The 27,692-nt window shown below is 40.6% G+C and overlaps 1 protein-coding gene across 3 annotated transcripts in view; it reads left to right on the top strand.

Annotated features, from left to right (window-relative positions):
• The window catches only part of ARB2A (ARB2 cotranscriptional regulator A), a 793,098-nt gene that overhangs the window by 80,637 nt on the left and 684,769 nt on the right, over positions 1 to 27,692 (top strand). For all 3 annotated transcript variants that reach the window (XM_077462393.1, XM_077462395.1, XM_077462394.1), the window contains exons 5-6: positions 6,514 to 6,579; positions 24,217 to 24,408. In XM_077462393.1, coding sequence (XP_077318519.1) covers positions 6,514 to 6,579; positions 24,217 to 24,408 — 258 coding nt within the window. The remainder of the gene's footprint in view (positions 1 to 6,513; positions 6,580 to 24,216; positions 24,409 to 27,692) is intronic.

Genomic DNA, 27,692 nt, shown 5'->3' on the forward strand with positions numbered 1-27,692 from the left:
CCGTCCCGTCCCGAGCCGAGCCTCCGTCCTTCAGCTCTTCGTCGGCGGCCATTCTAGGATTCAAAAGCCGCGCCTCCGTCGGTGATAGGCGGAACACTCAATTTCCCACTGACTGCTGTTCCGCCTATCGGATGTCCGTGATAGGCGGAACACTCAATTTCCCAGCAGCCTGTGTTCCGCCTATCACGGGCATCGTCTCATCCTCGTCCGTAGTACGTGGATGAGACGATGCCCGTGATAGGCGGAACACAGGCTGCTGGGAAATTCAGTGTTCCGCCTATCACAGGCGAAGGCGGAGGCGGAGGCGCGGCGTTTGAATGTTAGAATGGCCGCTGTCTGTCTGCTCGATACGCTGATCGAGCAGGCAGACAGCGATGACTCGAGTATAAGCCGAGGGGGGCACTTTCAGCCTCAAAAAAGAGGCTGAAAATCTCGGCTTATACTCGAGTATATACGGTATATGTCAGTATTGCGTTGCAACTGGGACATTTTTTCCTTTTAACCACTGGGCACTTAAACACCCTTAATAACCAGACCAATTTTCAGCTTTTGGTGCACTCACATTTTGAATGGCAATTACTCAGTCATGCAACACTGTACCCATTTGAAACGTTTATCCTTTTTTTCACACAAATGGAGCTTTCTTTTGGTGGTATTTAATCACCACTGGGTTCTTTTTATTTTTTTGTGCTATAAAAGAAAAAAGACCGAAAATTCTTAAAAAAAAAATGAATTTTTCTTTGTTTCTGTTATAAAATTTAGCAGATTAGTAATTTTTCTTCATAAATTTTGGCCACAATGTATACTACTACATATCTTTGGTAAAAATAAGTACAAATTGGTGGATATTATTTGGTCTTTGTGAAAGTTATAGAGTCCACAAGCTATGGTGCCAATATCTGAAAATTGATCACACCTGAAGTACTGACGGCCTATCTCGTTTCTTGAGACTCTAACATGCCAGAAAAGTAAAAATACCCCCCCCCCCCCCCATGACCCCTTTTTGGAAAGAAGACATTCCAAGGTATTTAGTAAGAGGCATGATGAGTTTTTTGAAGTTGTCATTTTTTCCCACAATTCTTTGCAAAATCAAGATCCCCCCCCCCCCACAAAATTGTTTTGTTATCAGGTTATTTCTCACACACAGCGTATGCATACCACAAATTACAGCCCAAAACACATTCTGATATTCCTCCCGAGGATGGCAATACCACATGTGTGAGACTTTTACACAGCGTGGCCATATACAGAGGCCCAACATGCAGGGAGCACCATCACGCCTTCTGGAGCATCCAGGCCAATTCTGACATTTCTCTCTTACATGTAAAAATCATCATTTATTTGATAGAAAATTACATAGAACCACAAAACATTATATATTTTTTTAGCAAAGACCCTAGAGAATACAATGGACATTGCAACTTTTTATCTCGCACGTTATTTGTGCAGCAATTTTTCGAACACGCCAAACTTCGCTACTTAAAAATCCCCATAGGCGAAGCTTGAATTTTTTTTACTGGTTACATGTTTTGCGTTACAGAGGAGGTCTAGAGCCAAAATTATTGCTCTCTCTCTAACGTTCGCAGCGATACCACACATGTGTGGTTTGAACACAGTTTTCATATGTGGCGGGACTTGCATATGCGTTCGCTTCTGCATGCGAGCACATGGGGACAGGGGCGCTTTAAAAAAATTTTTTAACACAAAGCATGGCTGGGTATCACCGAGTATGGCTGGGTATTGCAAAGTATGGCTCGGTATTGCAGGGTATCACCGAGTATGGCTGGCTGGGTATGACAATTTATGGTATAGTTATTGCAGAGTATTGGCAGGGTATTGCAGAGTTAATTGTTGGTGAGCAGCTCTGTGGGCACTGCCGATACAGCCCACAGCATTGCTTACACCGATCTCTCCCCGCTCACTGTACCGATCGGTACAGAGAGGGGAGGGAGGAACCGGCATTGCTCTGTCATTTGACGGTGATGAGCGGCCATTTACCGTGATCCGTGATGCGGTCACGGAAGCTCTCAAGTGCGCTCCACAGGGCGGAATTCTGGGACGGCCTCCCAGAGTTAAGTAACTGCCCTGTAGCAGTCATTCGGCTATGGGCCGGTTGTTAAGTGGTTAATAGAACCATTTTACACCCAAAACCAACATATTGTGCCCCCCCCTCCAATAAAAATAAAAACAAAAAATCTGTTGTGTTCTGCTTGTGATGATTGCACTGTGAGGTGGTAAAATATCAAATACGGCCAACACGACCGTATTAAAAACAAATAATGGAGCTATGGTATGGGATCCCCTATTTTATTTGGGGATGATGCTAAGCTAAGCAGGGCAATAACTTCTCTGCAGGATGTGGAAACCTTGCAAGTAGATCTGAACAAATTAATGGGGTGGGCAACTACATGGCAAATGAGGTTTAATGTAGAATAATGTCAACTAATACATTTGGGTAGCAAAAATATGAATGCAATCTATACACTAGAGAGAGAACCTCTGGGGGAATCAAGGATAGAAAAGGACCTGGGGGTCCTAGTTGATAGCAGCAGCTTGGCATTGCATGCCATTACTGAGCCTAACAAAGCAAACAGAATATTGGCATGCATTAACCCCTTCCCGCTGAGCGTACGCAGATGTGCGTACTCTGCTTCCGGGGGGTATACCGGGATGATGCCCGCACATTCAGGCATCATTCCGGTACAGTTTTTTTTTACAGCGGACGATTGGCTATCCAGCCATAACAACCGAAGCCGCTAAAAGCTGCGGTTACCGGTGCTCCCGCTCGATCGGGAGCACCGATTCACGATGTGATGCCTCCGGCTGCTTGGGAGGAACTGGAATTAACGCCGTAATCAGCATCATTCCAGTCTCCTAATAGTAAACACGGAAGCGAGGTCATGACGTCACTTCCCGTTTACTCGGCTGCCAATGGCGCCGGTTTTAAAAAAATATACAGTATTCAGAATCGCCGTTTTCGGCGATCTGAATACTTTGAAGTGTAAAGGAGGGGTGGGGGGGGGTCTTTTAGACCCCCGATCCCTCCATAAAGAGTACCTGTTACTGACAGCAATAAAAGTGATCAAAATGTTTTTTTGTTTTTTTTTAAAACAATTTATTCATAAAAAAAATAAATAAAAAATAAATACATTTTTTAAAGCGCCCGCTGTCCCCGTGAGCTCGCGAAGCAAAGAAAACGCATACGGAAGTCGCGTCTGCATATGTAAACGGTGTTCAAATCACACATGTGAGGTATCGCCGCGATCGTCAGAGCGAGAGCAATAATTCTAGCACTAGACCTCCTAACCTGGTAACCGTAAAAAAAAAAAAATTTAAGCGTTGCCTATTGAGATTTTTAGGTACCGTACTTTGTCGTCATTCCACAAGTGCGTGCGATTATAAAGTGTGACATGTTTGGTATCTATTTACTCAGCGTAACATTATCTTTCACATAATGCAAAAAAATTGGGCTAATTTTACGGTTTTGTTTTTTTTAAATTCATGAAAGTGTCCCTTTTCCCAAAAAGTTGCGTTTAAAACACCGCTGTGCAAATACCATGTGACATAAAATATTGCAACAATCGCCGTTTTATTCTCTAGAGTAAAAATATGTATATAATGTTTGGGGGTTCCAAGTAATTTTCTAGCAAAAAATATGGATTTTAACCTGTAAACACACAATTCCAAAAATAGGCTTAGTCATGAAAGGGTTAAAAAGGGGATTAACTGAAGAGATAAAGCGACAATTCTCCCGCTCTACAAGACTCTGGTTCCGGCGCACCTAGAGTATGCTGTCCAGTTCTGGGCACCAGTCCTCAGGAAGGATGTACTGGAAATGGTGCGAGTACAAAGAAGGGCAACAAAGCTAATAAAGGGTCGGGAGGATATTAGTTAAGAGGAAAGGTTATGAGCACTGAACGTATTCTCTCTGAAGAAGAGACGCTTGAGAGGGGGATATGATTTCAATCTACAATTAACATACTAGTGACCTTACAGTAGAGATAAAACTTTTCCACAGAAGGGAGTTTAAATAAGACATGTGGCCACTCATTAAAATGAGGTTTAACCTTAAACTGCGTAGAGGGTTCTTTACTGTAAGAGCGGCAAGGATGTGGAATTCCCTTCCACAGGCGGTGGTTTTAGTTTAGAGCATCGATAAAAAAAATAAACACCTGAATGACCACAACATACAGAGATATACAATGTAACGCTAACATATAATCACACACATGGGCTGGACTTGATGGACTTGTCTTTTTTCAACCTGACCTACAATGCATGTAATGTAATACTAAGGAAAGAAGAAAATCCTGGCTGTCTAGCCAAGATCCCCAAATGTTTATAAAATTTCCCTGGGTGAACCCTAGCTTCATGTCTGCTTGTACAGAGGCAAGGTTTGATATTTCTTTTTTTTTTTTCTTTTTTTTTTTTTTTTTTTATTCCACATCCCTATATGCATGGGTTCAGTGGAAAGCCAATGGAGGGCCATTATTTCCTAGCATAACATAGCAAAAACCTCAAGAACTGTTTAGACATAGCAGAAATATCAAGGTCTTAAAATATGCCCAACAAACACCATTTAGGGCTGTACAAATTTGTGTCAACTTTAACCGCTTGCCGACCAGCCATCACAGTTTTAGTGCGGCAGAAGGGCCACTAGGGGTGCGTGCTCGCAGCCAATGCGAGTGGCTCCCGCGATCGCTCGTGACAGCGAGAACTGGGCTCTGTGTGTAAACACACAGATCCCGGTTCTTTCAGGGAAGTGGTGACAGATTGTATGTTCATACTATGTATGAACACCAATCTCTCGCTCTCTCATCCTAGACAATTCAATGCCTCTACAATTAGAACATACCTAGGGAACACAGTTAACCCCTTTGTGTTAACCCCTTCCCTGCCAGTGACATTTATACATATATCATGCATATATCAGTGCATTTTTGTAGCACTGATCGTTGTATAATTGTCAATGATCCCAAATAAATGTGTCAAGTGTCCAACTTGTCCTGCGCAATATTGCAGTCCCAATAAAAATTGTAGATCGCCGCCATTACTAGTAAAACAAAACAAAATACTAATAAAAATGCCATAAATCTATCCCCTATTTTGTAGACACTATGTCACGTACCTAGTGGTGAGCCCGGCATGCAGAAGGAGCACTTGCGTCCCCGACTCACGGCCCCTGATGATGGTGACAGGAGGCACGGGATTCGAAGGTAGCACGAGTGCCTGGCAGGATCAGCAGCCGGAGGATGGATCAGGCTGACTTCAGGAACTGTAGCTGGACAAGCAGGCCTAAGTGGCAGCGGACAGGAACCAGTAAACAGCAGGAGACCAACAGGAACAGGTAGATCGCTCAGGGGCAGGCACACAGAAGAGTTGGGCAAGCCGGGTCAAACCAGACAGTCAGTACAGGAACAGATGCAGCAGGCAGAGGCAGGAACGGGCCGGGTCGGTAACGTATGAGCACGGATGGACCAGAGGATAAGACAGGAGCAGAGTCGTAGACGAGCCGGAGGTCAGAGGCAGGCAGAAGGCAGGGAAGGTCACAGGTCAGGCCGGGTCAATACACGAACAGATCAGATTCAGGCAATAGTCTCAGGAACGCTGTAGTTCAAGCAGCAAGATCTGAAGGGAGAACTGGGTTTAAATAGCCAGCCTGAGACACGCCCAGGCACCCGCAGGCGCGCACAGACAGGCGACGGACCACTGTCCCCAGCCAGCCTTTCCTGACGCACTATAACTTTTGTGCCAACCAATCAATCTAATCTATGCTTATTGCAATATTTATTTATTTATTTATTTTTTTTTAAATGTAGAAGAATACATATCACCCTAAACTGAGGAAAAACTATTTTTTTTGATTAAAAAATGTGCGATATTTTGGTTTGAACATGACAAAATGTGGAAAATAACAAGGGGATATAAATACTTTTTCAAAGCAGTGTGTGCTCAGTGGTAAAGGGTTAACAAAGGGACTTATAGCCATAATCTATAATGTATGTAATATTTATCATAAGTTACTTTCATTATAAGGAAACAAGATTAATGCCCCTGAAAGCAAGCTGCATTTGCACAATTGCTTAGCATTTTGTTTTCCCCAACTCGGTGACCCTTTAGGTGGCCTGAGAAGACTCATGTCAGGGCAGTGTTTTGGTAGCCTGTGCTTGGAAAAATGCATGCTAAAAGCCGTAGACAGCTAAGGTAATGGTTGACTGTCATTTTAATCATAGTTTTATATATTCTCATTTGATGAATTCATACTGTATATGCTTATCGATAATGTAACCCATGGCTGAGTATGTAAATTGAAAAGTACATTTTACTTTGTTTTGTATGCTATATATTGTCCTTGCTTACTGATCACCATTATAAAATCAGTTTCCTCAAAGGCTGACTATTAGTTAAAGTAGAATAATAATAAACTGAACAGGGTTTTGTTGACAGCTACTGTATGTAATAGCCAAGCGTGGAACGGAGCATTAAGCTATAGATATGATTTTTCCTTTGCAGATTATAACAAAGCATGTGTACGAGTTATTGGAAAAGGACTGTAATTTGCAAAAAGTATATTTACCGGTAAGTAAATCTTGGTTTTACTATTTGAGTAAAAATGTGCATAAAAGAACTGTAAAATTGGTTTAGAAAATGGTAAACCATCTTCTCTGTATGCTCTTCATAGTATTTTCTGCATGAAGCACGTTGGATCCCCTATGAAAATGCTTGTAGGTTAAAATTACAAACTGAGCACAAAAGTCTTAATCGTAGACTTTATTTATTTATTTTTTATTTTGGGATTTTGACTAGTCTGACTTCCCCCTTCCCCATCATCTGATTTGGATTAAGGGAGAATGAGGTAATCCATTGCCACTGTTGAATTCCCATAAATTCTTCCATACCCCATTTCTCAGCACAGTATGAGTGGCTAGTTCATAGGGAGGTGTAGGAGAGGTTACCTCATTTAAACTGGAGATGAACAATATAGCAATAGCGGCAGACTCCTGCAGGGACTTCTCATTGCTGGAGAAAGTGTCCAGCAAGCAGCTGGTGGATCCGGAAACTTGCCACTCAAATCTTTTGAAATATAATTTTTTTTTGGTGGGGTGCCTATTCCTCTTTATTTTTATTTTATTTTATTTTATTTTTATTTTTTTGGAGAGTAATGTTCTCTAAAGAAAATAAAACTAGTAGATACTGAAACACAGATTGGTTTACAAATATTGGGGGGTCCCTAATATATATTGTCCTGTTTTGCTGGCCGCAGAAATAAAAAGCAGGACTTTATAATTAGATGCACGCAAGTGCACCCTGCAACCGATCTCATGAAAACCAAGAATACTTCTTAGTATTGCTGTTTTTTAAAGTACTGTAAAGAATTCAGACACATGTAAAATGCTATATAAATGTAAATTATTCCTATTTGAGGCTCTGAACATTTCAAACTGCCCTTTGTAACACTGGGCTTATAATCAAATAACCCTGTTGGACATCTCTTTAGCATTCTCTTTTTAGCTTCTTTTTATGTTTCCAGTAATCTGCAACCCTTCATGAGTTTTTTTTTTTTTTTCGTTCCCTTTCCTCCTTCCCCCACATCATTCAGAGATTGATACTTGATTTATAACCCATTATACTCATAATAGGAGAAGATGAAAGCAAAAACAAATCTAATGCCTTTTCAAGAGCCGAGTAATTATTGAATTGATTGGCTCAGATCTATGTGCATTTGCAATAATGTGATGTGTTGTATGTGGGACTCTGAAGCTTGTTTTTCTTTTTCTTATTATTGTTTTGATTGTGCCTGAAGCTGGCCTTACACTAGAGTTTTGGGTTGAAATTTTTTGTTTTAAGAGATTTTCCAATCCTTATTGGGGGTCAAATTTGACTTCCTTTTTCAAACAGTAATGGGAAAATTGCAAGGAGCAGGATAGAAATGAATTTGTTCAAGAAAATTTTTTTTGAACTATGTATGGTAGTTTTTGTTCAATTCATGCATTCTGAAATCAAATGTTAAAGGAAAACAACTTTTGAAGTACTTTTGAACGACATTCAGCCCATCAAATGTACTCCAAACTGCCTTGGGGGAAAACTAACAATGCATGATGTAAATGTAAAGGCTATTAGATTTATTCAGACCCCTTTCACACTGAGCTGCCCCGGGCGTCAGCGGTAATGCGGCACTATTTTTAGCTCCGCTTTACCAGCGTTTTAGCGGCGTTATTCGGCCGCTAGCTGGGCGGTTTTAACCCCCCCCCCCCGCTAATGGCCAGAAAGGGGTTAAATCTGCCTGCAAAAATCTGCTGCAGCAGCACTTTGCTGGCGGTATCATGGCGCTGCCCCATTTTTTCAATGGGCAGGAATGGTGTAAGATCAGTTTATTCACTGCTCCTACACCGTTGCAAAGAAGCTGCTGGCAGGACTTTTTGTGACGCCCTGCCGGCGCAGCACCCCAGTGTGAAAGCACTTGAGCTTTCACACTGGGTTTGCAGCTGAGGCTTTTTTCAGGTGCTTTACAGGTGCTATTTTTAGCACTGTAGCCCCTGAAAAATGCCTCAGTGTGAAAGGGGTCTAAATATCTTCAGTGCATATCCTATGTATAAAATTTCCAATATGGCCTCTCTAATGATCTGGTTTCTACCTGTATTTAGTTGTTTCTCTGCATTGCAGCTATGCTTTTATGCAGTCTTTTTCACTGTTTGTAGGTAGCTGTGCTGGCATTGCTAGTGCAGGTAAAACCATTCGATACTTGGTATTACTTTGTGCTATGGAGCAAAACATGTTGCCTGGTTGGTGTCTAGGCTGAGGTTGTCACTCTCATAACCATCATAGGACTACACGGATGTGCGGCATCGGGGATTACCTCTTTACCTTTAAAACCATTTGAAGTTCTATCCAGCTAGTGCTGTTTTGGACCCGGACTAGAAAGCCCGGTATCTTCTTTCTGTCTCCCTGGCCAAATTAATCCTTTAATATAAAGTGTGCACACTTGAAGTCAAACACTGACACACGCGTAGTTCAGTATTCAGATACTTCTACTTTTTATTTCATGAACTCCGGCTGATATACAATAAGCCGGATATCTTACTATCAAATCAAAAATTAGATAAGACAGCGTGTACAAACCACAAATTATACGTATTCATTATTGTGACGGAGTATACACTTTTTAGCTGGGTTATGTCTAAAAAAGGGAAAAGCAAGCTACGGTAGCTAAAATAGAGTCTTATTCCCAGCCCCCTTCCTTCCCCTTGGGTGTACTGACGGGATGGCCAAGAACAGGCGCAATTCTTCTCTTTGACATTGCTCTTTCTTTTAACTCTTGCAGTTTCACATGAAGGGAGAAGCTGGCAGACATCTTAATTATTAAATGAGTATGATTAAGGTTGATAACTGATAATGAAAGATGAGCACTTATATCTATAAGAGTACCAGAAATGGGCATTTCACTTATAACACTCATGATCATATCCATTACAGTGCCTCACATCATAATTTTTGAAACTTTATACTGTGGAATATAGTGAACAATATTATACATAACAATTTATATGGATTAATAGTCCCAAAATAACATAAAATAAATACATGTGTAAACCACCGCTCAGTGCCAATCATACTTAACCACTTGCCTAATGGGTCAGTGTGAGGCAAGGAGAGCCGATAAATGGCACTTCCTTGTTTTACATGTCACATTTGTGATTGGACACAGCCGATCACATGGGTAAGGAGCCGCGCCATAGGCTATTTACCGAGATCGGGGGACACGCCGTGTCCTAGGAACATGGCACGCAGCAGTAGCCATCCTGGGGCGCTGTCATATGACGTCATCCCAGAATGAGAGCACATCCCGCCTGCTGTCATTTTACTATACATCAGGCGAGAAGTGGCTAAAGTGACCTGGATACTCTCTACCAGATGTACTCTCACCTGGGATGTATGACCATACAAGGTCACTAAACTCTTGCTTCCCCCCAATGTGACCTCAATGGAACATTACCAGATCAATGAATTTTCTAGATGTTTCTATACCCCCCATGTATAAGTAACTCCTCTCGATAGCTAGTATATTAATAGGCCTTAACATATTAAAAGAATACACCAACCATACATTGACCTTTCCCCAGATAACTGGGTTTGGTATTCAAAACAGATTATGCACAATTCTGTTCATCGTTGAATTCAGCAGTACAAGGGCCATACCCTTGGGGAGAGACAAGGTGCTGGGGAAAACGGACTCTGCACTCAAAAAAGGTAGTACAGCACAAGTACTCTTTATGTCATATTTATCAAGTTCAAAGTGTAGCTTGTGTTTATGTTGATTTAGTCTAACCCTCTGATATTGAGGATCAGTTTAAAAAATCATGGTTGCTAGGATCCTCCTTTTAAACGATATGGTTCCCCATGCGCTTCTCTCAGTGCCGCCATTCAGCTGCACATAGAGAATGAGAAACCACCATACATTGTTCTTTATCCTTTTAAAACCATTTATTGCTTATAAAAACCTTCAGACATACACTCACATTTAACAGGTGTGGAAGTGCACCAAACGATAACCGTGTATGCACATACTGCCAGCACATGTACAGCATAGCTCACAGCAGTAACGGTCAGCTTTCCTGAGGATATAGTTACCAAGCTAAGTTGTATGCAGAGCACCGTGATGTCATCCAGCCCCTCCCTTAGGTATTACATCACAGGGACACCTGGCTTTATCAGGGAGATGCAGTGCATCTAGAAAGTATTCACAGCACTTCACTTTCCAAACTATGTTATGTTCGCCTTATTCCAAAATGGATTAAATTTATTTTTTTCCTCAAAATTCTATAAACCATACCCCATAATGACAACGTGAAAGAAGTTTGTTTTAAATCTGCAAATTTATTAAAAATAAATAACAAAAAATCACATGTACATAAGATTTGAGAGTCCTTCAGGTGCCTTTTGGCAAACTCCAGGCTGGCTGTCATGTGCCTTTTACTAGGGAGTGGCTTCCGTCTGGCCACTTTACCATACAGGCCTGATTGGTGGAATGCTGCAGAGATGGTTGTTCTTCTGGAAGGTTCTCCTCTCTCCACAGAGAAAAGCTGGAGCTCTGTCAGAGTGGCCATCAAGTTCTTGGTCACCTCCCTGACTGAGGCCCTTCTCTCAGTGCGCAGTTTGGCCAGCTGGCTCGCTGTAGGAAAAGTTCTGATGGTTACAAACATCTTCCTTTTACAAATGATGGAGGCCACTGTGCTCATTGGGACCCTCAATGCTGCAGAAATGTTTCTCTACCCTTCCCCATATCTGTACCTCAATACAATCCTGTCTCTGAGGTCCACAGACAATTTCTTCGACTTCATGGCTTACCTTGAGATGTGACATGCACTGTTAACTGTGAGACCTAATAGACAGGTGTGTACCTTTCCAAAACATGTCCAGTCAACTGAATTTACCACAGGTGGACTCCAGTCATGTTGTAGAAACATCTCAAGTATGATCAGTGAAAATAGGATGGATCTGAGTTCAAATTTGAGTGTCATGGCAAAGGCTGTGAATACTTGCAGTATGCACTTGTTTTTTTATTTTATTTTTTATAAATTTGCAAAGATTTCAAACAGCTTTCACGTTGGCATTTTATGGGGTATTGTTTGTAGAATTCTGAGGAAAATAATGAATTTAATCTATTTTGGAATAAGGCTGTAACATAACAAGAAATAGGAAAAGGGAGGTGCTGTGAATTCTTTGTGGATGCACGGTTTGTATTAAATGTGAGTGTATGTATGGAGGTTTTTTTTTTTAAGAAATTGGTTTTAAAGGATAAAGCACTGTGTATGGTAGTTTTTCTTTCTGTGTGGTTGAGTGGAGGTATCGAGGGGAGTTGTACTTCTACATGGAGGTACTAATGCAGGCCATACACGGTCGAATTTCGAACGAATTTTCTTTTCAAAATCATAAAATTCGTTTTTTTTGTGATCCGATGATGCCACCATTGATTTTCGAAATTCGGCCGACCAAGCCTTCAATTTCACCTCATGTTGCTACAGAAAATAATTTTCTTGGCTGGGAATCTTCTTTTCTCTCCGTAAATTTTCTTTTATCTCCGTACATTTTCTTTTATCTCCGTACATTTTCTTTTCTTATTACGTTTCTCCCACAATTCTTCCATCATTGATTAGAAAATCGTTCGTTTTTCTAAAAATTTCCAACATGTCCGATTCCTCAAATTTTATTTCCGCACGAAAATCGGCTGTTGCTGCAGCCCACTAATGGTGCGAAATTCATACGAAAATTCTTAGATACGATTTTCGAAAGAAAATTCTTTCGATATTCGAACCGTGTATGGCCGGCATAAGAAGCATCTAGGAAATCCATTGATCCAGGAATGTCCTACTGAGTCCGCATTGGGGGATGCAAGCGTTTAGTGATCTTACTTAATTTTACAGTCATATATCCCAGGTGAGAGTACATCTGGTAGAGGGTGTCCATGTCACTTTAAGAATCATTGGCATTTAGTGGTGTATTACACATAACAAGTGAATGAAGAGGAATTTGACTATAACAGCACTGTGAACTGAGATGTTAATATATTATTTTACTGCACACTGTGAATTTGGGACTATTTTTATGTATAGTTTTTTTTTTTTATGTATTATAATGTTTAATATATTGCACAGTATAAAGTTTCAAATTGTGAAGCATGGCACTAGTTGGATATAATATTTTATAGCACGTATATGTGAGAGTGTGTTAGGTGTGGGCGATTCACAACTTAGTGATATTAATTTGTACATAGAGGCTCGCAAGGCTTTTATCTTAAAATAATTTAATGTGTTTATTGGGTGACTGCAAGCATACAGTGACATATTGTTGCAAACACTCAAATTTCAGATCAACGTTAACATGTTGAGGTCATTGCAAAAGTAATTTTCAGCCTTTTTAACTCATTGAGGTTTCATAAATCGTAATACCCTGTGTTCTTTCTGTGAAGGTCTTAGTTCAGGTATGTCCTGTTTTTAGGGTGACAACGCTCGTTCCCTCTCTCCAAATTGTTGTTGTGACACATACGCATCTGATGGAGACTACTTTTTTTTTTTTTTTCACTGTTGTCACCATCACAAAACCCATCCTGAGGAATGCCAGGCAGCCATCACCAATGTGCTTACATATAAACAGGAAGTAGTTGCAAGGATACTTCAGGAGATGCTTTTGTTTTTTTTTTGTTCTGGACAGAGTGGAGGAAGCTTAGAATACTTGTTAGGGTAACACTTTTTTGTACCCCTACTGAGGAAAGATCTCTTCACTTCCCATTGAGGCCGGGACCCACTTTATCCTTGTACTGATTATTTCTTATACTACTAGTCCAGGGTTCTCCAAACTTTATAAAGCAAGGGCCAGTTTACTGTCCTTCAAACTTTAGGGGGCCCAGTGGGAGTAAACAATGCCCAATCTTTGGTATTAGGGATAAACAGTTGGTGTGGTTGGAAGGAATAGGCCCCATTTTTGTTAGTGGAATGAATTATGCCCCATTGTTGGTGTTAGTGGAAAGAATAGTGCCACATTGTTGGTGCCAGTGGCAGGAAGTATGCCTCAGGGGCTGGATAAAGGCAAACAAAGGGCCGCAGTTTGGAGACCACTGCTATAGTCTATGGGTTTATAGTATTTTCTGTGCATCAGTTGCTATAAAGTGTCTTTTTCAGATCAATGGATAAACCCTGCCCAAATCTTCACAAGTCATGTTTAAACAGCATTTATGGACTGACCTCTTTCTGTTGAAAAATGCCCTTGGAGCTGTTAAGTTATCTATATTTATTTTTAAAGAGCAGATTAAGGTTCATGGGGTTTGTTAACCCACATTACACGGTGCAGCTTTAATAGATACAAATTGCTTTATGTAGTCTTGCTGCTCTTAGGACTAAATGTATTATTGGTTGCTTTGTCGATAAAGCAAGGTTGTGCTCAGCCCTGACCTTTATGGACGTTCCTCAATGAAAGCTCTGTTTAATGAATTACCACAGTAAAAAGACAAATTGCTGCTGTGTGAAGTTTTAATTAGGACTTTTAAATGGAGAAATTTAAAATGTCAGAGGAAATAATTTGTTGTGTAAAGAATAGAACAGTGTTAAGAAGCAAGGCGGTAATCTCCACTGCACAGATGAAATGAAGGACAAATCTGATAGTGTTCTGGGGTGTCTGGTAATGAACTGAAAGAAATATATAATATATCTGTGAAGAGGTTGTAGGATTAGAACAGAAGACTATAAATATGGTGAAGGGACAACCTACCGGTATAAAAAGGGGAACATTTTTGTGTAATATTATTGGCTAATAAGATGTATTGGAACTAGGAATGAGGCAGCCACTTCAGTAGAAACTGCCCCTGTCTGGCTTAATATCCCATTGATTATGTGGCTGGGCCAAGAGGTGGGGTTATGTTATGGCGAACCCCCGGGAACACAGGAAATTCTAATGAAAGCTATTACAGCAGACCATCTTGCTCTCTGCTCGTAGACAGCTTGCCTCTTCCTCTCCTCGCTTCCCCTGGCTGGGGGACTGTGCGGGCGGTGCTCGTCCCCCGCAGTATGCATTTGTCATCCTTCCCAAGGGCCCCACTCAGCTGCGGGCCCCATGGCGCCTGCATCGGTCGATATGGCGGTAGTTCCGCCACTGTTTCTGCTTCTGAAAGCCATGAACTAAACTCAGGTTCAGTCCTGGCAAAGTGCTCTCTAATAGGCTCCTCAAACAGGCCACCCTGGTAACTTTAACTTTCTACCAGGAGACAGTCTTTCCACCTAGCAGCAGACTCCCACAGCTGAGAGAGTAAAAGAGAGCTGTTGTGTTCTGACAGGGGGACAGCCCCCTCTGCCAGAACACTCCTGATTGGGAGCTGGTTGGTTGCTGGTTTTCCAGCATCCTTGTCCTACAGAAGCCGTCCAAACAGGTGGCTTCTGTTGGACTGGGTGGCATATATATGACATGTACATACACATGTCGGCCCATTCTTATTGAACCTGCCGATGTTGGCTGGTGTCTATGGGGCTTCAGTAAACTAAATGTGCACTGCTCGTTTCAAGCAAACACAAGTTACGGGGGGGGGGGGGGGGAGTTTGAGTGTTCACAGGGGACATTAGAAGCATACAGAAAAACACAGTAAGAAACCGTTTCATGAAAAATAGATTACAGAAACATTAAGTAGTGAACATGTATAGACTTTTTCAAAGAATACAGAAATGGTTTAAGCCCCATACACACTATCAGTTTTTCTGCTGAGTTTTTCCCTCGGGTTTACTAAAACTATGTAGTGCAAGGGCCTGCCTGATTGCATACACATTGAAACGCCTAAGGTTTGACCTCATATTATATGGTTTTGGTAAATCTGAAGGAAAAACTCAGCAGAAAAACTGATAGTGTGTATGGGGCTTTAGTGCCATTATAAATGGGGGGGGGCGCACGGACGGACGGACGGACGGATGGACTAAAAGCAACCACCCGTTGCCCTTTGCACACACACCAATGCGATTGGTGTGTAGGGCACGTGCATTTATGTAAGCCGTGATTGCACAAAACATATTGGGTATCGCATCAAGGTGAGAGCAACTATTCTAGGGCTATCATTTGCTATTATCTCTAAGCTGATGATCTGTAAAGACTTTAGGCTTTGTTCATATATATGCAAATCAGATGTTTTGAACAGCATCCGATTCGCATTACATGTGAACGGGCAGCCTTTTCACACATGGGGGGGTTGCCCACGCAAGACTTTCACGTTGAAACTGTGGCCGCATAGAGGCGCTTATGGAGTATTTTTGGGTACTGTCATTTTTTTTTTTTAGGTGTGCGCAATCTTAAAGTGTAAGTAAACCCTTTTCTGGCACTTGTACCTACAGGTAAGCCAATAATAAGGCTTACCTGTGGGTACAGTGAATATCCCCTAAACCTACAAGGTTTAGGAGATATTCACACTGCATGCGGATGGGGACCTCAATGGCGCATGTGTTCTGAGCTCTGTGCCATGGTCCGTGACTCCCGTTCACAATCGCAGGAGTGACATCATACTGATGGGCCAATCAGGCAAACCTGGAAGGAAGACCGGGTGAAGATGAAAGCGCTTGTCAGTGGTGACAGTGCGGTGCTGGAGGGCTTCTTTGTAAGGTATTTCGTAATGTGCTAGTATGCGATGCATACTAGCACATTATTCCTTTTACCTTGCAGGAGTTAAAGTAAAAATGGTACAGTTTACTACTGCTTTAAGACACGTTTGGTATCTATTTACTGGGCGCAACCTCCATCCTTTTATATTTAACCAAAAAATGGATATTCTATTTTTTGTGTGCACGGAAATTCTTTTTAATGTATTTTTTCCTGAAGATTTTAAGTTGATGAACTGGTGCTTAAATATTTTGTAACATGAAACATTGCAACTGTCGCCATTCTATTCTACAGGTCCTCTGCTTTCAGAAAATATATAAATGCTTTGGGGGTTTTTTGAAGTAATTTTCCAGTAAGAATGCAGTTTCAAACTAAAAAATAAAAAATTGCTGCGGTAGGGAAGTGGCTAAGATCTGAGAAAGGAACAAAGTTTGTTTCTACCATAGCAGACAGAAACCCTGTAAAAAAAACACATAACGTTATATATATATATATATATATATATATATATATATATATATATATATATATATATATATATATATATATATATATATATATATATATATATATATATATATATATAAAACCCTACACTGCCCCCTAGTGGTTAACTCCTTCACTGCCAGTGTCATTTACACAGGAATCAGTGCATTTAAATAGCACTGATTGCTGTATAAATGACAATGGTTCCAAAACTGTCAAAAATGTCCGCTGTGTCCGCCATAATGTCAGTCACAATAAAAATCCCTGATCGCCGCCATTACTAGTAATACATTTTTTTTTAAAAAAAAATACAATAAAACTATCCCCTATTTTGTAAACGCTATAACTTTTGCGCAAACCAATAATCACTAATTGCGATTTATTTTATTTTTTTACTAAAAAATATGTAGAAGAAAACGTATCAGCCTAAACTGAGGGGAAAAAAAAAGTTTTTTTATATATTTTTTTTGGGGGGGGGATATTTATTATAGCAAAAAGTAAATATTGCATTTTTTTCAAAATTGTCGCTCTATTTTTGTTTATAGCGCAAAAAATAAAGACCACAGAGGTGATCAAATACCACCAAAAGAAAGCTTGATTTGTGTGAAAAAAAGGATGCTAATTTTGTTTGGGGAGCCATGTCGCACGACCGCGCAATTGTCAGTTAAAGCGATGCAGTGCCGAATCGCAAAAAGGGGCTTGGTCCTTTTGGCTGCAAATTGGTCTGGGGCTTAAGTGGTTAAGGATAAGGTGGTATTATGGCCTCATCCTAAATTCCTACCGAAGGTAGTGACAGATTTTCATTTAAACCAGGATATTGTTCTGCCTTCTTTTTTTTTTTTTTTCTCCAGAACCTCGGTTAGTGGAAGAGAGTTCACTAGATTCCCTTGATGTAGTGAGAGCGGTCAAGGTCTATTTAAAGGAGACTGATTAGATTTGTTTGTATTGCCAGAAGGTCCTAAAAGAGGACAGGCAGCATCAACATCTACTATTTCCAAATGGATTCGTCAAGTGATTGTTTGAGCTTATAGTCTAAAGAGGAAAATTCCTCCTTTTCCTGTTAAAGCAGACTCCACCAGGGCTGTTAGTTCTTCTTGGGCAGTGCATCACCAGACTTCCATTGCTCAGATTTGCAAGGCCGCAATTGGTTTTCAGTCCATACATTTATCAGATTCTATCAAATTGATGTAAAAGGTCATGAGGATATCGCCTTGTGTACAGCAGTGTACAGCAGGCTGCAGTATGAGTCCTCTAGTCTCTTAATGCCCTACTTTTTTGTTGTGTCCCCCTCCCTTCACAGTTGCCATTGCTATGGAATATCCCACATAGTAACTACTATGCCTCGGTCCTGTGATGTACAATAAGAAAATAGTATTTTTATAACCGCTTGCCTGTAAAATCCTTTTCTTTGAAGTACATCACGGGACACAGAGGTCCCTCCCTTCTTTGGTATACACGTGTATTGCTTGGCTACAAAACTGAGGTACTCCCAGTAGTGGGAGGGGTTATATAGAGAGGGCACTTTTTGACTTAGGGCGTGGCAGTGCCCATCATCTGAAGGTGGCCTATAACCCACATAGTAACTACTACGGCTGTGTGTCCCATGATGTACTTCAAAGAAAAGGATTTTACAAGTAAGCTGTTATAAAAATCCTATTTTTTTTTTTTTTTTTAAATCTTCCTTGCATGTCCCCCTCGGATTTACAGCGACTGCACTTCTAATTGCACTTGCAGTGCAAAGTAGATTTGCCTTTGGTAAATAACCCCCAAAGACACCTTCTACAATTCTGCCTGACTGTACCTCGCAATATGAATGGTTATACAGGGATCATGCTGGAGCTTTGAGTGCAGCATGATGGCAAATCCAGAGCTAAATTTTGCATAATAATATACAAGTGTGGTGTGTTTTTTTATTTTTTATTTTTTTTTTATTTTTTTATGCATTCATGTACACTATGGCAAAAGATATTTTAATCCTTAAAATGCCTACAGGGAGCATAATTATTATTATTATTATTATTATTATTATTATTATTTTGTTTAATCCAGGCATTTCTGTAGTGCACAAGTCCATCAGACTGTTGTTGATAATCTGGAACACACTTTTTTTGTAATGCGAGAACACCCTTCTTACGTCCTATCTGCTCTGTTCAGTAGGGGGTCTGTGAGCAGATCCCTTGCTGAATCGGAGCTGAACAGGACCCTGCCAAATCCCCAAAAAAGTGTGATGTGTTAAATCAATGCCATAACTACAAATGTATTCATGAAATATATAAAAATACTTCAACATGGTCTCTAATTCTAGACATAAATCCAAAGAAACTTGTGGTCAAACAATAATCCAATCAATCCCACTGTGACCATGGCATCTGTGTTCAATGGACAAATAGAAAAGGTGCTCGTGCTCCTCTGAACAATTAAACAACGGCCAGACTTTTATCACAAGAGTGTTCCTGATATGATCACATGGACTTGAACTCACCACAATGTTGAGATACTGCTTATAGATGGGTCACACTGTGCTTTAGGGTCAAAACCCTCTTTGATGTACGCCAGCCAAATGGTCCCTGTATCCAAACTCAAAATCTTCCACTTGCCATGTATAACCGCAATGAATAATAATTTTGCGAAGGCAATGCAGCAGACGCAGAAAACTCCCATTGGCAGATTCTGCCTCTGACAGGCAGAGGAGACAGAAGAAACCTGTAACCAGTAGACTGCATCCTGCCAGGACAGATTTGGGCAACAGGCCTTTTGTATTCCATTATGTCTATAATTATGGACCATGCTCCAGTATTTTTATATATTTCATGAATAACCTGTAATTATGGTATTGATTTAACGCATCACTTTTTTTGGGGGGTTTGCCATCACTGTTTATTTACTCCAATATTTGTCAATAAATATGTGGTGAGCACACTTTAAACACATTTTAAAACTGCAGCAATCACAACAGGTTTTACTTGGTTTGCATTTCATTTTTTTTGGTTGGTTTTGTTCACAGGATTACACATTTACAGCGGTGAAAATAAATATTTGATCTCCTGCAGATTTTGTAAGTTTGCCCACTTGCATAGAAATAAAGGGTCTAAAACTGTTATAAGTGTATTTTAAATGATAGAATTATAGAGACAGAATATCAACCAAAAAAAAAACATGATACAAATGTTATAAATTGAGTTGCAGTTCAGTGAGTAAAATAAGTATTTTGATCCCCTACCAACTGACAATATTTCTGGCTCCCACGAACTGGCTACAGTATGTGCTCTTGTGGTACACAGATTGGTCCTGTCAATTTAACCACCTCGTGCCCGCCCTATAGCCGAATGACGGCCGTAGAGCAGGCGCGTTCGTCCGGGTGGTCGTCCCTGGGCGTCCTGATGTTTACTTCCGCAATGCGCGCGGGCGCGCATCTTGGAAGTTCTGTGTTTGCCGTGTCCCCCGGGGACAGGCAAACACAGATTGCTGTAAACGGCCAATCACAGCGGCCGTTTACAGCGTGATCGGCGTGTCCAATGGGAGATGATCTCATATGTAAACATATGAGATCATCTCTCAGCGCCGCTCTCCCTCCTCACGCAGACAGTGTGAGAGGGGAGAGATGAACGGCTGCAGTGGCAGCCGTTCTGCCTCGAGTAAAAAAAAAAAAAGTGCCATCCTCCCCCAGCAGTGCCATCCTCCCCCAGCAGTGCCATCCTCCCCCAGCAGTGCCATCCTCCCCCAGCAGTGCCATCCGCCCCCAGTGCCACCTGCCCCCAGTGCCACCTGTTGTCAGTGCCATTTGTCCCCAGTGCCATCTGTCATCAGTGCCACGTATCAGTGCCATTTGTCATCAGTGCTACCTGTCAGTGTCACGTGCCATCTGTTGTCAGTGTCACGTGTCATCAATGCCACTTATCAGTGCCATCTGTTATCAGTGTCACGCGTCATCTGTGCCATGTTTTAGTGCCATCTGTCATCGGTGGCACGTATTAGTGCCATCTGTCATCGGTGCCACGTATTAGTGCCACGGGTCTTCAGTGCCACGTATTAGTGCCACGGGTCTTCAGTGCCACGTATTGGTGCCACGGGTCTTCAGTGCCACGTGTTAGTGCCACGGGTCTTCAGTGCCACGTATTAGTGCCACGTGTCTTCAGTGCCACGTATTAGTGCCACGTGTCATCAGTGCCATGTATTAGTGCCATCTGTCATCAGTGCCACGTATTAGTGCCATCTATCATCAGTGCCATCTGTCATCAGTGTCACGTGTCATTGTCCTGGTGCTTCAAAAGGGTAATAAATAGTCAATGAGTTAGATGTGTAATTTATGTTCCTAGAACACATGATGGCGCTACCTGCATGTTGGGCCTCTCTATGTGGCCAGGCTGTGAAAAAGTCCCACACATGTAGTATTGTAATACTCAGGAGGAGTAGCAGAATTTTTTGGGGGGTGTCATTTGTGGTATACACATGCCACGTGAGAGAAATAACCTATTACAATGACAATTTTGTGGAGAAAAAAAATGAAAAATCTTAATTTTGCAAAGAATTGTGGGAAAAAAATGACAACATCAAAAAGCTCACTATGCCTCTTACTAAATACCTTGGAATGTCTACTTTCCAAAAAGGGGTCATTTGGGGCGTATTTGTACTTTCCTGACTTGTTCAGGTCACAAGAAGCGAGATAGGCCACCAGTACATCAGATGTGATTAATTTTGTGCGATTCGCACCACAGCTTGTAGACTCTCTAACTTTCACAAAGACCAAATAATATCCACTAATTTGGGTTATTTTTTACCAAAGATATGTAGCAGTATAAATTGTGGCCAAAATTTATGAAGAAAAATTAATAATTTGCATAATTCTGTCACAGAAACAAAGAAATATGCGTTTTTTTTTTCAAAATTTTCGGTCTTTTTTCATTTATAGCGCAAAAAATAAAAACCCCAGAGGTGATCAAATACCACCAAAAGAAAGCTCTATTTGTGGGGAAAAAAAGGACAAAAAATTCATTTGGGTACAGTGTTGCATGACTGAGTAATTGTCATTCAAATTGTGAGAGCACCGAAAGCTGAAAATTGGTCTGGGCAGGAAGGGTGTTTTAAGTGCCCAGTAAGCAAGTGGTTAAGAAGGTGCTCCTAACGACAACTCGTTATGTGTATAAAAGACACCTGCCAACAGAATCTCTTCCAATCCAACCTCACCATCATGGGCAAGACCAAAGAGCTGTTAAAGGACATCAGATTTGCACAAGGCTGGAATGGGCTACAAGACCATCAGCAGGAAGCTTAATTGGTCTGGAGCTCCATGCAGGATTTTGCCACATAGGGTAAGAATGATCATGAGAAAAGTGAAGGATCGTCCCAGAACTACAATGGGAGGAGCTTGTGAATGATCTCAAGGCAGTTGGGACCACAGTCACCAAACAAACCATTGGTAACACAATACGCCACCATGGATTGAAATCCTGCAAGGTCCCCCTCCTCAAGAAGGCACATATACAGGCCCGCCTGAGGTTTGTCAATGAACATCTAAATTATTCAGAGATTCAGAGAAGGATTGGGAGAAAGTGCTGTAGTTAGATGCTGACTGACCCTAATAACACCATCCCTATAGTCGAGCACAGAGGTGGAAACATTATCTTTGGGGTTACTTTGCTAAAGGTAGAGGCCGACTTTGTCGTTTTGAGTGGCCAATAGATGGGGGCCATTTATTGTATTGTAAAATCTTGGATGAGAACCTTCTTCCCTTAGTGAGAGGGTGTGGAAATGTAGCGCTAAAAAAATGAAAAACAGTGATAATAAAACGGTGACAACTCAAATCTACACCAATCTAAGTCCCATCAGTAAATGAATGAAAGAACAAGTCTCGGGTAGGTCAGTCCAAATAGAAGACGAGAGACACACCGGTGGAATAGTTGTTCTCATATGGAAAGGGTGGTCGGTTGAGTATGTATAACATCCAATGTAAGATGAGATTGAATACTCTTACCGGAAACAGTGGACCTGGATGTCAGCGACACCAGGTCAATCGGGCATGGATATCAAGATCATCGGATCCACAGGTATGCTCCAGAGGTCCAGACGGGTCCAGGGATCAATCAATGAAGTCTCGATAATGGCAACAGTTGTTGACCAGGAAGGTCAAAAAAACTTGCATCCAAGGAGATATGGAAAGAAAAATGGGCAGTCACCATGCAGAGAATGGACCTCACATGCATGTTTGCTCTTTTCAGGAGCAAACGTACGTTTGATGTCCATTTTTTTTCTATACAATCACCTTAAGATTTAGAGAAGATCTATAAAGTAGAGTGGACCAAAATCCCTCCTGATAGGTGTGCAAACCTAGTATCCAACTACAAGAAACATCTTACCTCTGTGCTTGCCAACAAGGGTTTTTCCACCAAGTACTAAGTCATGTTTTGGTTGGTGATCAAATACTTGTTTTACTCACTGAACTGCAACTCAGTTTATAACATTTGTATCGTGGTATTTTCTGGATTTTTGGTGGATATTCTGTCTCTATCATTTAAGATACACCTATGATAAAAAGTATAGAGCCTTTGTTTCTTTTTTTATAATGTGATTTGGGATATAGGAAGCCAGCATGAATACAATGCTCACCATTCTTATCTTCACAATTGTTGTGGGAACCCTATCTTTACTTTGCTGAGACGTTTGAGGGTTGTCTCCTTCCTTTTGGCCATTTGTAATCTCCCATGCAGGCGTGACTTCCAGTACAGCGTTAAAAGAGGGGTTGGGCTATCCCTTAAAGCGGTAGTAAACCCGCAATTTTTTTTTTTTTTAAACCTGCAAAGCAAAAGGCATAATGAGCTAGTATGCACCGCATACTAGCTCATTATGAAATACTTACCTTAGAACGAGGCCCCGACATCTGGCCCGATCCACGCCGAGGGAGCTGACATGCTCCCTCTGCGTTTCTTCCGGGTATCGCGCCTCCGGCGCTGTGAGTGGCCGGAGCCGCGATATCGTCACTCCCGCGCATGCGCGTGGGAGATTTGATGCCGGCCGGCCACTGCGGGATTTTCAGGCCGAGAATCCCCTTGTGCGCATGCGCCGCTGCAGGCAGCGGCGCATACCGAGGGGAATATCTCCTAAACCGTACAGGTTTAGGAGATATTTTTTTTACCTACAGGTAAGCCTTATTATAGGCTTTCCTGTAGGTAAAAGTTAAAAATTTGAGTATACAACCACTTTAACTTTCCCTGTTTATTAGCATACCCAAGATCAAGTCTCCTGAAAATACTACCTCGAGTACCCACATTTATTATGCTTGCCATTTTTAGAGAGCTTTAAGTAAAGGTACGGTATACATGAACAGATTTTGCAACTGAAAGCTCAAATTTACAGAGAGTTATACCAGTGAGTGCATATGTGCAACGCATAAAATATAGTACCAAATTATTTGGACTATTAAGATATAAGCTTGTAATAAGTTAAAGCCAATCAAGGTTTCTTTTGTAATTACATTTTTTATTCATCCTGTGACCTTGATGAATGTAAGATCTTTAGAAAAGGGTTTTATTCTAAGCAAGTTCCATAATTTTATGCCTGCAGTTTTTCACAAATTCATTGTGTATTTTTGTCTATTCTGTTCTTTTTCAGATAGATGCTACTGAAAATGAACCAAAGAGTTTTATTTTCATGAGCAAGGATGCTATGACAAATCCAGACAAAATGTTAGTTTTGATCCACGGCAGTGGTGTAGTAAGGGCTGGACAGTGGGCACGGAGACTCATAATAAACGAGGACATAAACAGCGGAACACAAATCCCTTACATCAAAAGAGCAATGAAAGTAAGTGGCTTACAGCAGTGTTCAATATATATCCAGAACATCTTCGCTATGGTATTTCTTTTGTTTTTGCAGAGCTACATAAATTAACATGGCTGTTGATGGATTTGTTGCTATGTAGAACAGTTTTCTTTTATTTGAACACCTTCCAGTTTATGTTGAAAATATGAGACGGGAGAGCAGTTCTGCCTGACAAAATATGTTTACTGTCATTTCCCAGGCAAAAGGCCATCTTAAGCATAAGACAAGTTAAACTGCCTGGTTACAATAACGCAACACACAACTGTTTTATTTGTTCTAAAAAAAATCTAACTGCTAATGCACCTTTAAAATGTCTGATTCAATTAGAGTGTAAAAGCAACATTTGTCATACTTTGCACAGATGTGTGAAAACGTGCAACTTTTCTTATTGTTCATAGCAGCCAATCATAATAAAAGTTTTAAGCTTGGACTACAGAAATGATAGCTGGAAACTTATATGGAAAACCAGATCTGATTTCTTAAAGCAGTTGCCTAGTCTCCTGTGAAAAAAATGAAAAACCAGCAGCTACAAAACTGTAGCTGCTGACGTTTGAAAAATGGCCACACACCTGTCCCATGATCCAGCGATTAGCTAACCCCAGTCCACATATGCTCAGAATCAAGCAGAAGGGCCACACTGGCTATTGAACTTAATTTTTCTCTGCTCGTTGTACGTTTTGTACGTATATCGTGTGTACATAGCTTTAGCCTTTTTCTGACATTTGTTGCTTACAAGTTTAAAATCCGTATCTTTTTGCTAGAAAATTATTTAGAATCCCCAATTATATATATATATTATATAAAATTTAAGCAGAAACCGTAGAGAATTAAATGGAGGTTAAATGCATTTTTGGGGAAAAAAAATACACTTCAATGAATAAAAAAAAACAAAAAAAAAACCTACCTGTAAAGTTAGCCCAATTTTTTTTTGTATAATGTGAAAGATGATGTTAAGCTGAGAATTGTGATCTTTATTCTAAGCGAAACAGTCGTGATTCTCTTTTTGTCCAGAAATGTGCAACTCTAATGCACACGCACAGAGGACTGGCAACTAAGGAGTCAATATGTGCACACACTGGGAACTGGCCACTTAGGGGGTCAATTCACATGGGGATTTGCTACTGAGAGATTAATGCACATACACAGAGAACTGGCAACCTGAGGATTTAGCACTAATATGCTGGGAACTGATTACCAAAGAATGAATACGCATACTCATGGGGCTATTCACTAAAAGTTAATGCATTTACCTTGGAGACTCGTTACTGAGGGGTAAATGCATATAAATTGCTGGTCTGAAAATAGACTGAGAAGTCCACTTTTAGTGCCTCGCTCAGCTTGTGTCTGCTAAAGGACGGGAGTAACATATTTCAACAATTTTTAAAATTAAAAATGTAAATCTAGGAATTTATTATTCCCAGGTACAATATGACCATTTATTTGTTCACCGGTGATATAAGCTGTTTTACTTGTGTACCTATTAAGAATAAACAGGGCTTTACCCTGTCGGATATATTGAAGAATCGTGTGTCGCCTAATTCATATACAATTCTAAGAGTCCACCAAGGCAGCTTAGAGAAAGTGACTCCCAAGTACAAGTGAAGTACCACTTGACATTTCATAAATGGCATACTTGTGCTTGGCCTTGCCTCCTTGCCAAAATTTTAACACAACTGGTGTAACCTTTCACACATTAGGCAGAAATGTATGAGCTTTTATTGTTCCCCACAGGAGGGGGAAGATCATCTCATACATGATTAAGAAGCAACTTAATTAAAACTTGTGAATTAAATTGGTCCGTAACCCATAAATCTTGGGTTACTGGGTGGGGGCATAGATTTAAATTGTATACAATTTTTCTGTGTGTAAAAAATAAAAATAAAAAAATTGGTATTTGTAATTCAAGCAAAGGAAAGGTATAACTTCTGGAATGTAAATGCTGTTAAAGCTGTAAAAGAATTATAATTGTTTTTGTTTTAATGTTCTTTAAGTAAAGGACCAAATGGAATCCATTTATGTGGCTTTACATTTCTACATCTGACTTTCCATTGTGAACATTTCTGTTAATTGCGTATGTGAAATTATAAGCTTTTATACAGTAGGGCCTGTGGAAGGATGTCTAAGTAATTTAAAAAAAAGGATAAAAAAAATCAGAGGTTAAAAGCTTATTTTTACAAAACTGACAGGTTTTATAAGCCCACACCAGCCCCCATCCCGGAGAGGGAAAACAATAAGTCTGACAGCTCCAGTGTTCAGCAAGAGGCTGTTAACGACAGTTTATTCCTTTATGATTTCAACTCTTGACAGTAGACATGCCAAGTTCTTGCATCGTGGCAGATGTATCATTACCTTGTGGCCCTGTCATGACTGAGCAGGCAGAGAAAGCCCACTTTCAGTTTTGAAAATCCAATTACTCATTTGAAGTGTAAGCTCCTCTCCTTATTCTGGATGAAGGGAGGAAGAAAATCTTTCTATGATCACTCTTTTGGATTTTCAGTGTCTTCTCTCTTCTTTGCTGTCTGGTTTCATGAGTACACAGGGGAATATTTGGGAATATATTATTGCTTCGGAACTTGGAAAAACGAAGTGCGATGCGGTTGAAGAGGTCACGGAGCTCTACAGTGAGAGCACATAGCAATCTTTAAATAAGTCTTGCACACCTTATCCAACATTTATGCTGATCTATCTTGTAATATCTACTTCAAATATATGTGTTAAAAAAGAAATAAGGATGAATAATTAAATCTATCTGGACCGCAAAAAATAAGATTCTGCCAGACTAAAACGGACTTAACATTTCTCCATTACACGCATCTGATGTTCCATTCACTATGCTGGATGCCTTGCTGCAGCTCCAGGGAGCTCCTGGAGAAAGAGGTGTGGGTTTCTGAAACTATGTCAAAAGCCTTGGGGTTTGTATCTGACCAGAATATCAATAGATGTTAAGATACGTTAAAATTAATAAAGGGAGAAAAGTTAACCGTTATCAGAGAGAGAAGTATTTACTTGAAAAGTAGAACTATGTTACGTGCTCTTGTGTATCTCTCAAAAAGCATTCCAGTTTACTCCAATACACTACCAAACACCCTAACAAAAAGTATCACTGTGCTAATTTTATATACCGTATTTATGGGTGTATAACACGCACCCCAAGTTTAGGAGCGACGTTTAAGGAAAAAACTTACATTTAAATGCCCATCAATGCAGATCAGTGTCACTTGCAGCCTTGTCAGTCATTTGCAGCCTTGCATTGCAGCCTTGTCCGT

The sequence above is a fragment of the Lithobates pipiens genome, unplaced genomic scaffold, assembly GCF_037356315.1.
Source record: "Lithobates pipiens isolate NorthernLeopardFrog02 unplaced genomic scaffold, aLitPip1_a1.2 Scaffold_3, whole genome shotgun sequence".
In the NCBI taxonomy this organism is placed as follows: domain Eukaryota; kingdom Metazoa; phylum Chordata; class Amphibia; order Anura; family Ranidae; genus Lithobates; species Lithobates pipiens.